General features: G+C 34.4%; 1 protein-coding gene across 2 annotated transcripts in view; it reads left to right on the top strand.

Moving 5' to 3' along the window:
* The first annotated feature begins 622 nt into the window (after window positions 1–622).
* LOC110458930 (calsyntenin-1-like) overlaps window positions 623–13,830 on the top strand; it is a 58,613-nt gene continuing 45,405 nt past the window's right edge. For both annotated transcript variants that reach the window (XM_021510912.1, XM_021510911.1), the window contains exon 1: window positions 623–830. In XM_021510912.1, the coding sequence (XP_021366587.1) occupies window positions 767–830 (64 nt within the window). In that variant the 5' untranslated portion in view covers window positions 623–766. The remainder of the gene's footprint in view (window positions 831–13,830) is intronic.

Below are 13,830 nucleotides of genomic sequence, written 5' to 3'. Positions count from 1 at the left end.
AGTCTTATTTAGTCTCTAAGAAGTGTTTACACACATTTTATTTATGTTTTAATGTAGAGTATCAAGAAACTCCCTCATAGACATTTCAAAAAGTTGAAAAGTGTTTTTAAATTGAGGAATAATGTCTTTTCGTAGCCTACATTGGTAGTTTTATGGTCAGGGATATTTTATATTAATTATTGATAACAAAATTGAACAGATATTTTAAACTATATAATCCTTTAATAGGCATTAAGGCAAAAATAGTTGTTTCTGATCGAATTATTTCTCCAAAAATAAAACCACTGATTAAATGTAATTCCGTGATAAAACGTGGAATTTTCAACGAAATAAAGTCTTGTGGTCTAACGATGAAACGGGAGATAACCCAAACTGAATTCTCTCCTTTCTCACCTGCGATCTAAATCTAACAAGCGCTTTAAAATAACAAATCTTTCAAGCGTCAATGCGATATTTTATAGAAAATGTGTGTTATTTGTATATTTAAATTTACTGTACAGTTGACGTGAAATATAAATAAATATATCAGGGGGTTTTCCATTTCAAAACGAAAGAGAGGGTATAGATAGCATATCCACCTCGCTGGTTAGTTTGCTTATGGGGAAACACAGAACCGGAAGTGCTCATGACGTCACGGTTCTTAAACATTATCATAACACAAAATCGATTGCCAGCCATATTGGAGGCTTTAAGAGATTAGCAGGACAAACAAGCGACAATTTTTGTTGTAAATAACCCTTTTTGCCACACATGACGGGGCAGTAAGATGGCGAAGATACATTTCGGGTTATTCCTCGTGTTTTTCATTGGACATGTGTATTGTATGTCAGGTAAGTCGGCCGGGGTTTTGATCGGACAGGTGCGTCCACATTGTGTTTCCATGTCGGGGATGAGCCCCTCAATGTTAGACGTGAGTGATGTTGAAAACAACTGTTTTCGCTGTGAATACACATTTCATCCGACGTGGTTACGTTTTCATTGTATTTATTTGTGTTAGTTTAAGTGGATAGCTTTCATCATTTATCCAGTAAGACCGAATATGAATGGAATTTCAGCTATTTTATTACGTACATTTGTGATACTGTTTCTGTCCCTCCATCCTCTTGATATTGCAGCATGATATGGTGTTTGTGTATTACCATGCTTTAATATTGTTAACATGTAAAGGCCTATATTTAATTATATTTTTTTAAATACAATTACCGATAAAAAAATATTTAAAACAAAACACAAAGTAATTTACAGACATTTCATTTTATTACATCAGTGTTAAAAAATCAGCCATATACTAAACATTGTACCGTTCATCATATATATATATCTGTATATATGTTTCAAGTTTTTTTTGATGTACGTGCTTATTGATAGGATCGAAAACGAAAAGGCTGATTTTTATACCCTTCCAAAGTGATTAAATGGTTGCATTTTGGTTAAAAGGTAATGACCCTTATCTTAAATATTATAAAGTATACCTCCATATGATTCTAAAGGAGAATCAATTAATTGGCAAATATTTAAATAGCATTATTTGTATAGAATGTTCGAATGAGAACACAGGGACTGCAATTATATTGTGTTACATTTTACAGAATACAATTTACAAAGTATTTTTCTTGAACAAAGCATGACATGTATTGATTTGACCTATATTGTCCTTTGAGGATGTACCCCGTCAAATGTCATTAGAAAAAAATCTACACAGAATGGATTTTACAGCCTCTAATTACTGTTGTGCGTACCCAGGAATAGAGTTACAAATGAGACAAGGTACCAATCAATAATGACAATTAGTTACAAAGGTCTCCGAAAACGGTCAGAGTCACGCGATGATCAGGGTTGAGGGATGTTGAATTGATGTTCTGGTTGATAATTCTATAGATACATGCTTGGTAAAACACAGTCAGGTATGGTAGTCATCAGCTTTACCATAAATGATAGAATTTTGATAGGTTCTTTTTATCTAGTAGTTAAGGGGGTATCATGGCTGGTTTTCATGAAACCGTTCTCATGCTCAAGCATTGACTTTGTGCTTTCAAGCCTAATTCATGTTCCATTTATAAATTTATAGTAAAATGTAATTTTGTCAATAATTTAGAGAGAGAAAAAATAAGAAACTTAAAGCCAAATACTCTTTTCAATATTTACATTTGACTTTTTGATCGTTTTACATGATTTAAGTGGGTTAAAGAAAGTTGGTTTGAGCACAAAATCCATGCTTGAGCATGAAAATGGTTTCATGAATACAGGCCCAGGGCTTATTAAATTGATAGCTTACCAGTTATATACAAGTCATTAATATATAACAAGGAAAAAAACCAATCTGATTTTTTAATCATTATACATTTTGTATCAAGAAGATTTATGTTTGTATTTTCTGTTTCTATCAGTATGTGATAATTTTGAATCCCTAAAGGTCTTCAAATTTAGTTCTGGTTCTGAATTCCAATACTTTTTAATTAATCATGCATACTGGATGAACATTTTGTGTTAAGTTACCCTGAAGCCAGTTTTTCAAAGTGACATTTGCAATTGGTGGAAGCTCGACATGAATACGTTATACATCTTGTTCGTTTATTGACAAGTTAATCCAAAAGTCCTCTATTACATTGATTTGAAACTCAACTGTAAACATTCATAATATTATGCTAATAAAACTTTAGCTTATTCACCCCTGAAGACCCATTTGAACTCTTCCGATTCAAAGGTTGGAGTAGATAATTATGAAATATCGGAGGTGAATGTGTCAAACAATCACGTCCTGATTGTGTTCTAAGCTTTAATTAGGACTTTGTGTTAGGAAATGGCATTGTGATCATGAGCCAATATACAAATATATTGGTTCACAATAAAAATGCTGTTTGCTAAAGCTACTGACTCTCTAAAATGTTAATTGTCATCACTAAACGTTCTGTAGATTTTTTTATCAGCAAATGTTGTCTCTTCGTGTATTTTCTAAATACTTCCTATAAGATATATGCAAATAAGTTTAAAATTATGATATACAACAGTTGTTTTTGTATTGTAATGAAAACATGTGTTTACAGTGCAAATGTGTTAATTCACATCTCAGTATGTATATTAGCACATGTTGACAATATCTGAAGTTAAGACAGCTAGGTTGCACAGTAGATAGGTATACCCGATCAGGAGGGAAGATTGGAGACATATTTGTTTCATTCTGACCAGTTGAGTGAGTGACCTTAAGTTGAATTTATAAAAATACCTGTATAATAAATTTCAACTGAGAAAATGCCAAATATTCTCATGGAAATATACCATACCATACACATATGCATACAGCATATATATATTAAAATATGGTACATTAGTTATTTACCATTTCAAGATAAAGGATGTGTGATCATTAATTGTCAGCGATCCAGCGAAGAAGTAGAAGAGATAATAACATGTAGTGATACACAGACAAACAACAGAACATACATTATTTACTACAGTAAAAGAGTACCACTGAATTCAGTATCGACTGTAGGCAGTATGCAATAATAAATTCTGTCCAAATGGCAATATGTTTGTCTACCGCAGCTGATAGAAAATGAATTGGATGGCACATATCATGCATACTGTAATACGTATACTGAGAATATACAATGTCTATGTATAACTCTACCACAGCCGATAAAGATAGATTGAATGGCAATTTGTTTGCATTTAGTAATATTGAGAATTCGTGACATATACCAGGAAATACTGTATGCTGTACATGTTTTTATGGTACATATCTATTTTAAGGCAAATAATGATGGCATGTGCATTTTATGCCAGAGTGGATCGAGTTCTACCATATCCTTTTAGACTTTTTCGTAGATATAATCTGTATGAATATAAAATAAGACATGCATGATGTGTTTTGATATACATTTGTACACTCTGAACATCTGCTGAGCTCAGTGTATTACTATTTTTTTGCATACAACTCGTTTATATTCTCAAAAGATAACTGTACAGGTGTACAAATACAAATTTTTCAAACTTAATGATATTAAACCCAAGAAAGAAAACATTGAAGTATACATATAAACATTTAGCTCCAAGTACTGAGCTCACACCAGCGCTATAGTTAAAACATTATAAGTACATCCTTGGAAAATATTTGTATGTGCTGTCTTTCAGAGATTTCTATGGGCCTCTTTTTTGTTTGAAAAATGGACACATTTCCCGTAAAGATTTAAGCAAAAGTTGTTAAATTTTTCTGATTTTGTTTAATGCGGATTCAAGGCATTATAATTTTGTTAATAATTATTTAACAATTATTCAGTTTTCTCCATTTACATTTGTGAAATAATGGACTCATGATCAGGACCCTAATACAACTAAGTAGGGATATACCTGGCTAATGTATGATACTGTATGCACGTAAAATGATTAACTGTTTTCTCCAGAGCAATTAAGCAAATAGATACGTCCCATTGGCAAGGCCCTTCCAAATTTTAAAACCATGCACACCTATCTATTACTTCCACTGTCCCAGTTCTTTAATTCTGAAGAAAACATGGAAATTATTGTTGTCACCTGTCCTGTATGTACATATGAAGACAGCTTAACGTTCTTCCTCAGTGCTGTCACTAAGGTCACATTGAAATTGATGTGATTATAATTATCACACAGAAAACAAAGTCTTCCGGCCATTATCTGTTAAAGAAATGGTTATGTCATCCCATCACTATTTGTTAAGATGTTGTTGATTGGTCGAAGTTACTGTTGTGTCATCTGTGATTAGACAAATGAATTTCCTTACCTGCAAGGTCCTTCCTTGTAACATGCCATTTTTTGTGTTTTGTTTAAATTTTGCATAGATGTACATGTAGTTTCTTTTGTCTAGTTCCGTGCAAACAAACATTCTGAAAATTTTCGGTTTTTCATTCCCCAAAAAGTGCGAGATTTAGTGTTTAAAACTAAAGGCAAAGGGGACTAGAAAAATATTATTTTCCTTTATCTTCAATCAGGTTGTTAGTTACATTCCCCAAGGAGTGATAGTTGTAATTGGTTATCATGTTTATCTAACTAAAGTATGTTATGTTTTTAACTGTGTAATAGACGAGGTTTACCCAAGGTATATATATATATATATATTGTTACAACAGGAAAATTAAATAAAATATTGCACATGTTAGTCTGTGTGATGAGGAATTAAACAAGGTGCTAGTCCAGGAGGTCTACCGGTATACCTGTTTGTATAAATCTGATAACTAGTAGGTATGTCACACCTAGCTACAACAGTACATTGTGTCACACTCCCAGTAATACATAATCTACAGTATATAATATATAGATGTAGGTGTGAATCCCCCAGGGCCCGGGGTCTGATGAGGTCAGGGCTTGTCAACCTGACAGTGCATTGCTATCATTCACAGGACACAATTAATTTATACCATATAATTACCCCCAGGACATTTAGATTTAGCAGCTAATAACTGGATATTCAGTAATATTTGTATACAACTTCCTGTGATCACTCTACCCATAACCTGATCTTGTCATGCATTGTTAGCTAGACTTGATATTCTTGTAAGTAAAACAGCATCCTGTGCCCACACAGCAGGAGTACCTAATAGGCGTATTTGATCAGTGTCTGTACTATGGCACAGTGTAAATATTAACATATTCCTCTTAATTTTAACATGTCATCATTCTCAGCTTGCGTATACCTAGTAGCTTAAGTGTATACCTTCAGTTAAATATTGCACTGATCAGGATATCTACTTTAAAATACCTCTCATTCTCAGCAGGTCTACTAACTAAGGTGTATATAGACCCCCAGGAATATTGCACTTTATATAATTAAAATATTCAGTTTAAAACATTCTGTCAATTTCAGGCTGCTCTGTAGGAGTACAAACAATTTAGGTGTAGACCCCCAGGAGTATTGTTTTCAGGATCTATATTTTAAACCCTCTCGAACCTAAAAGTTATATATATATATATATATATATAAACCTTCAGGAATATTGCCCTTAGAATCTTAGGTTTAAAACATCCTGTCATTTTCAGCAGGAAGTTTGAGCCCTTAGGAATATTTAACTTTTTTATTTTCCTAGTTTACAATATCTTCCAGTGACCTGTGTATCCCCCCCCCCCCCCAGGGCAAGACTACTATATTGTCTATTGTGACCCCCCCCCCCACACACACACACACACTCAGTAGCTGTGATATACCACATGCACACTAATCCTCACTGTGGGAGGTAACAGTGAGGTTGGTATATGGACCCCCTTGATCATACCACCCCAAACATCCAAACCATAATTACACAGGGATCAGTCTTGGTATACTACATCCTGTCATTTTAGCAGGGGTTACATTGTACATACTCCCAAGGGTCTGCTAGTACTGACAGCATTGCCCCTCAGCAATGAATCCAGAGTCTACATGGGTCTGTCTCTTAGAAACAGATTGACTCCAAAGTGACCCCTACTGTCCCCAAATTTATTATACAATTTAACCTTTAGGTTATTATTAAAGTCAATGGTAGGAACGATAAACCTTGTGTCTTTAGACATTTTGAACATGATAACCATGCAACCATCTTATCTACACAAGTTCCTAAGGACAACCAGTTTAATCAACATCTTACAGTATGAAGTGAATGAATTTCTAATTATGTTTGAAATTCATGAAATCAGTCGAAGCATAAAAAGGTGGAAGGTTCGAAAAGTTATTTAAAGTATTTTAAATTGGCTTAAACCTCCTTTTTATCTAAAAAGATCAAGGCAACCAGATACATCTGTGCCCCTTCTCTGTCTGAAATGGGAAGGGGGAGTAGAGCCTGGCAAAATGGTGAAAAGGAATGTGTTGTACCAGGTAAAAAGGTTACAAAAGTAGAAAAATGAAACACTGTCTGTGAATGTATTGTTTATATCTCTCCCTGAATGAGTTGTTATACATACTGACGAGGTAGCTAGCCAGTAACAGGATTAGATCCACAGGTACAGACAGCAGCACCAGAGTCAGTACCCTGAGGCTGGAGACAGGAGGCAAGATCAAAGATGTCATTTACATGCACAGAAATGTTGGTCTGACAACTCAGCTGTGGGTTCAGCCCTCACTCCAGGCCCACTATCTACCTCATTAATATCTTAGCCATCACCTACTGTGCTGGAGATAGGCCTGATTCATATACAAACACTGTTAATATATATGTGTACTGCTTTTTGTTGACCAAGCCTCTGTTGAGACCTCCATATACCTTAGAAATGAGGCCATACAAATTGTGTCTATTCTCTCCTTTAAGCTATATATAGCAACCACTAAACCACTAAAAATATTCCACAAAATAAAGATCTTCATCTGAACTGATCCTTATGCAAACCCTACTGATATATATGTATGTACTGCTGCTTTCTGTTGACCTAGCCTCTGTAGATCATCCATACAATGATTGTAGGAAAATAAGGCTATAAATTTAAAAAACATTGTCATTTCTCTCCTTTGATATAATTAATAAGTTACCAAGATTCCACAAAACAAAGATCACCAAAGGTAAACATTGTTTAAAAGTTACGGAAAATCCTAACTTTAAATATGAAAAAATGTGTATGACCAATAATTTTATTAATACTGTATACATAGTTAATAGTAAAAATGAAATATTTTCATCCTTCGGTGGATGTGATTTATCTGATTTCAACATTTAATAATACTCTGGTAATTGTTATGTCTACCACTAATGATTTGAAAATTCTAAAAGTTAAAGGTAAAATATTTGCTTGCACCAGGGAGTTCAATTAGACCCTTGATCATGAGAGTATTTTTTTGACTCCAAAATAAGCTTTTGGCTCATGGGGTGTAAATTAAAGGACATGTCTAGCTATTTGACATATGTTTGCATTTGACTCTCAAAAATTCAAGGAAACTTCAATTTGACTTCTGAAATCTGCTAAATGTCATGACCAAGAGTCAACTGAAAGTCCTGCCTGCAGTATATTATCATTTTCTTTTATGTTTGAAGAAAAAAATCATGTTTATACACTAAAATAGGGTGACTGCAAATATAATGTATCTCCTCAACTTTCCAAATCAGGGATTCAGGGTAAAGGAAAACCAAGACATTTTCAAGTTATATTTGAAAATTTAATTAAAAAAAGCCCTTCCTATTCAATCATTTTACACCCACAGCATGTAACTATTAATGGACCAGTGGGGCCTCCCAATACATCAGGTAGGTGACGTAAGTCTGAAAATAAAAACATAATTCACCCCCACTATACATTTTATTAGCGTGTTGATTCAATACTTAACACCCACCTAAACTATAACACTGCTTCCTTAAATGACATCCCTACAGTAAAATATCTTATCTAACTCTTTACCTGATCAAAACTCCTTGCAGATACTTCGGTAACTGTCTCTTAGAAACAGTTGGATCAAATTAAATGTAAGATTCTAATATAAGCTATTAATTTATCCTTTATCTTATATTTGGGTTTAAGACTGAGATATCTCAGCTTTGATCATATACCGTAGTTTGTGTCGCCTACAAGTTGCACAAAATGTGTCTCAAATATCAATAAAATTACTTCCACATGTTGCAGTTAACTGTTTATTATATTGTCATATTTTTTCCATTCTGTGATCAATATTATTTAATTGTGAGAGAAATCTGTCGATAAAGATATTTTGTCATTAACCCAACATCAAAGGAATTTATAAATGTAGATAAGATTCCTAAAACAAATCTGTACCATATCCTTGGAATATCAGTAGATCAAACTTAAGCTAGATTTTACAAATTAACTCATTCACGCCTGAAAACACATTTGAACTCTTCCAATTCAAAGCTTGGAATAGTTCATTATGAAATTCAGGGCTGAATGAGTTAAGGTTATAAACAAATTGATGCATAAAGTTTGCCAGCAGCTCCTTTCAAATGAGGTCCACTATTTTGATTTAGAAAAAAAACACAATAATACAAACATTCTTATATCTCAGAAGTAAAATAATTTAATTAACGTTTTGGTATTTTTGAATGATAAAGCATAATGCGAGCTAGCTGTTTGTATTTAAAGGGAGATACCAAGTAACAAAATGTCTGGTAAATGCAGCATGTTTCCTTAAATCAAACAGTGTTCCAAGTACATGTACAAGTGTCGAGTTTTGGATGTACTGTTGACTTTTGTTTCAAGATATGTTAATTTAATTTTCTCATGAAAAATTCATAGTGTTCTTTATCTTAAGTGCATACTGCTTTAAATATGTTAGTGTATGTATAATGAAATGACGGGGTGGCTGTGGTGGCCAAGTGGTGAATGCCTCTGACATTCTGCTGCCACAAGCCCTCTTCCACTGAGTCGTGGGTTCGAGGCCTACGTCGGGTAGTCGCCAGGTACTGGCCGTAGGTTGGTGGTTTTTCTCCAGGAACTCTGGCTTTCCTCCACCACCAAAATCTGGCACATCCTTAAATGACCATATTATAGCTGTTAATAGGACGTAAAACACAAACAAACAAACCAAAGTATGTATAATGACAATAGCTTTGCTGTAAAGGTATGTACACCGTTAGGTACAAAATAATGCGGAATGTTCATTAAATGTTACTTACACATACATATATACATGTATGTCATAAGAAATCATCTCCACAGCTAACTGAATACAAGTGTCAACATTTGACACATACATGTATCTCATTTAAGTTTTATACATTTACCTGCATTTCATTACGACACATAACTGGAATGTTTTCATGGTGATGTAAAAGATATTGTACAGTTGACTAAAGGTCTTATTACGTAGTTAATAAGGAAAATTGTGAATGGAAATTTAACATTGCATTGTACGGTTTTTGACAACTAGAACCAAGCTGACCAGTAAGATTTCTTTAAAATATCATTCAAGTCAGAACTCTGAAAAAGGAGAGATGTTCCATTTATTATTGAACCAGCAAGCTTATACTTGTCCTAAATTACTTTTCACAAATTTTAGCAATTTTCAACAAGTGTTGTCAGCTGGTACATTCATTTTGTGTGAATATCTTATAAATATCATATTCATTGTATAACTCACTGTCTTCAATTGCCTTGCTTGGCGATGCCATATTTTGGCTTCAATATTTAACATTTGCGGTGAGCCTTGGAAGGCAATTGGTTCTGTCCCAATGCAGATCATACCAAAGTCCTTAAAAATCGTAGTTGTTATTCCTTGCTTATATAACATTCAACAGTTAGGAAAATCGGTTCACCAGTTGGAAGTTTAATATGAACCGATGGAATATACTACCTGGGTGCCTTAGACACGGTATTTCTGTGAGGTAGAACTATAAAGTCGGCATCAGATCCGCGCTTTCGTAAGGAGGCAATTACACCAACATACCCTGTCTCCGGCACACATAACTGACCTTAGCTGTTCCAGCACACATGCATGCATACATATTACACACATGGAGGCACATCCTTAAATTATCTTAATTAGCTGTTGATTGAAAGTGTTGAACATTAAACCATATAAATTGTAAAACCAAACCAATTACTGTTATATATATACATGATGACTTTGAAACACAATATTGTGAGATAATTGTTTTGAAGTAGGGAGATTTTTTAGCAGCGTCAAGACAGTGTTATGCTGCAGGTAGTTCATAAGTGTGAATTAGAATTTCGACCTAAAGCAAATTTAAGAACGGAAAAAACCAGCATTGAGGTTGTGGCCTATAATGTTTTAGACTGGAATAGAAGCCAACAAAGTTAATATCCTGTATAAGAGGTGTATGATTTCATGAACACATGAACATGACTTCTTATCCTAGATTGAATCATATCACGTATCTAAATACATGTACTGGTGTCATAGACAAAAAAGGGCCGATCAAATTGTCTACAAAATGACAGCCAGTCACAGGAGGTCTGGGCATCCTCAACTCAGTCGAGGGTTTCAAATGATTCTTTTTTCACATAAGAAACTTTTCTTCTATTGTGGAAAATGGTGACTTTTCCTGACCTCTGACAGACTGAGTCATAGAAGAGCAGACAGTATACTTTGTTTTTGCAATATATGTACGGGTATCATATATGCACAACCTGCTTTTATTTTGCAATAAATTTTGGAAGATTCAAGTTTTATGGGAAACTGCAAACAATGCAATAGCTGATAAAAACCAAGATTTAAAGGCGGTTTCATGAAACACTGTGCATCACAGCAGGGATAGATTGATCCGACACAGCTATGCAGACAACAATGAGAGGTTTGATTAGATCTGTCTCTACTGATAGCATCGGGGACAGATGTTGGCCGTTTTGTACAGGATTGGACTTCAGTAATAATATCAATGTTATCTCTCGTTTCTTTCTTTTTCTGAACAACAGCGATGATTTCTCAAAGGTATATCTCTCAGACAGATCTATTTTTTAATTTCATTTCACATACAAGCAATCAATGTGTTAATCAAGAAATGTCCCATTTAAGACAGTGTTCGAGATCTGACACAAGGTTCACTCGATAATCTGGAAGACAAGAACAGTAATGACTCTCAAAGGTATATCTCTCCGACAGCTCTTTTTTAAAATTTCATTTCAAATGCAAGTATTTAACACTGAATTTGATGTAGACAATCAATATATTCATCAACAAAATGTCCCATTTTAAGGACAGTGTTGGAGATCTGGCACAATTTTCACTCGATCATCTGGTAGACAAATTCATGCCTACCACTTGGGTTCCTATGTAGTGAAACACTGTACATGTAGACCTCACTGATTCGAGCAGCGTTACCTGTCAGGTAAAATAGGTTAGCTGCCCCAGGCTGCTGTGAGGTCTAAGTGCATTTGACACCAACACTTGAATCCCATTGTGTGCTGGTATGCATAGATATTTTACAGTCTGAGGCAAGATGTTACAAAGTATACATGTACCTAAAATACATGTAATAATAATTCGAGGTTCTTATCGACTGCTTTATCACAACCTAGTTTGTAGGTTGTCTCAAAGCGGTTCACAAATTATTATCCGTGGTTATAGGGCCTTTGTAACCATGCAGTCAATATCTTTCTCAACTCCCTTGGGAGCACATTCAACAATTCTAGCACTGCCCAGCCATGTAATCATTTACATCTGAGTAGACTGGAACAAGCTGAATAAAGTATACATATACATATCTTGCTCAAAGATACAATACAGTGCTGTGCTCTGACTTGAACCCTAACCCTTCGGTCACGAGCCCGGGGTCCTACCACTAGACTACCGTGCCGCTATCTATCCATGTTGCCAATAATTCCTATGGCTTTTTATCAAACTTCGAGTGCTGTGACTAGTTTGATGTTCTCATTACGATGACGTCATATAATGAGAATGTTTCATACCATTGACTCTCCCTGGCAGCTTTGAGATGACTGTCCTATTCATTAAACAAGCATACATGATAAATAAATTTGAACTAAATGCAGGATTTTGATAAATTTATTTAATTTTGTATAAGAAACTTAGAGATTAAATAATTTCAAAAATGGGAATATAAGTATATTTAACTAACTTAATGGCATATATATATAATCATCAGTGTGTTTTCGATTGCTTAAGCGGCTCCCATGGCCAGGAGATGGTAAAAGTGATGCGAACATGTCTTAATGTCTTATTCTAAAGTTTCTAGGGGAGGGGGGGACAAGTTAAATTGCGTTGGGAATGGGGTCGATTACGATTACCAACCCAAATTATGTAGGCAGGGAAAACACTGTGTTAATCTACTGAAATTATCTTTGGAAAGGGATTGTTTAATTAAACTGCATTTTCAAATCTTGTTTTGCTAAAACTAATTCCAGTCATTCCATTTCCAATGTTTGCAGTCTGATAACGTTATAGTGTAGCTGGGTCCCTGCCATGATTACACTGTACATATAGACAGCCAGGAAATCAATACCACAAAGTAGCAATTGAAAAACAATTTTGATCCTTAAACAAGGAATTTTCATTTAAAGTCACGAATATATATCGATAGCTGGAATGCATGCAACTTTAAATATATATATATATGTTTGTATATGTACGCATTGAGTAAATATAATATTTAATGTTTGGTTCGTTTGATGAAATATCTGAAGTTTTCAGCAAATATTGCAAATTTGTTGCAACTCTACACATGGTGTAGTTCAAAAGCAACATTAACTTATTCACCCCTGAAATTTCATTATGAGCTATTCCAACCTTTGAATTGGAAGAGTTCAAATGTGTTTCCAGGGATAAATATATTAAACAGCCATGCTGGTATATAAAAGAAGTTATCCCAACATTTTTTCCTGTGTGACCAGCATATATGTTTGTGTTGACACACACACATATACTGTCTCTGAATGCAACTGACTGCGAACAGATTCTTTCTGGAAATATTTTGGTTTCCTTGGCAACTAGATGTTATTGAATGCTAATGTCATGTCGTCTTTTATCACGAACCTGTGGCTCTGGCCTAGATATACATGTAGCTACTGGCCTCACACTGTAGACCAACATACTGTGTTAAGGGTCCTACCTTTCTGTCACATATGCACCTTCTCTCCAAAGAGCTCAACATACATATATACATGTACATGATGAGGAACTGTAAAAAGTCATCAACAAATGAATAATTATTTGTACTTGGTTTATTTAAAAATTTGATAAACCTGTTCACCAAAAAACACACACATTGATATATTTGGGTATAAATATAACTGAATGATTTGATAATGCTAATTAAAATTTAGAGAGAAAACACAAACTTACTAGCTTTGATGTTAATTAAAATCAAGGGAGACAACTTTTGACAGATATAACATGTTTGGACAAATATAACATGTGTGGAGTGTGTGTGTGAAAATTCCCAGACTGTCATAGGGGTTGGGGGAGGGGGG

This window comes from Mizuhopecten yessoensis, unplaced genomic scaffold (assembly GCF_002113885.1).
Source record: "Mizuhopecten yessoensis strain PY_sf001 unplaced genomic scaffold, ASM211388v2 scaffold9847, whole genome shotgun sequence".
Lineage (NCBI taxonomy): Eukaryota > Metazoa > Mollusca > Bivalvia > Pectinida > Pectinidae > Mizuhopecten > Mizuhopecten yessoensis.
Note: the sequence above shows the minus strand (reverse complement) of the source record. Positions and strands in the feature narration are given on the sequence as shown.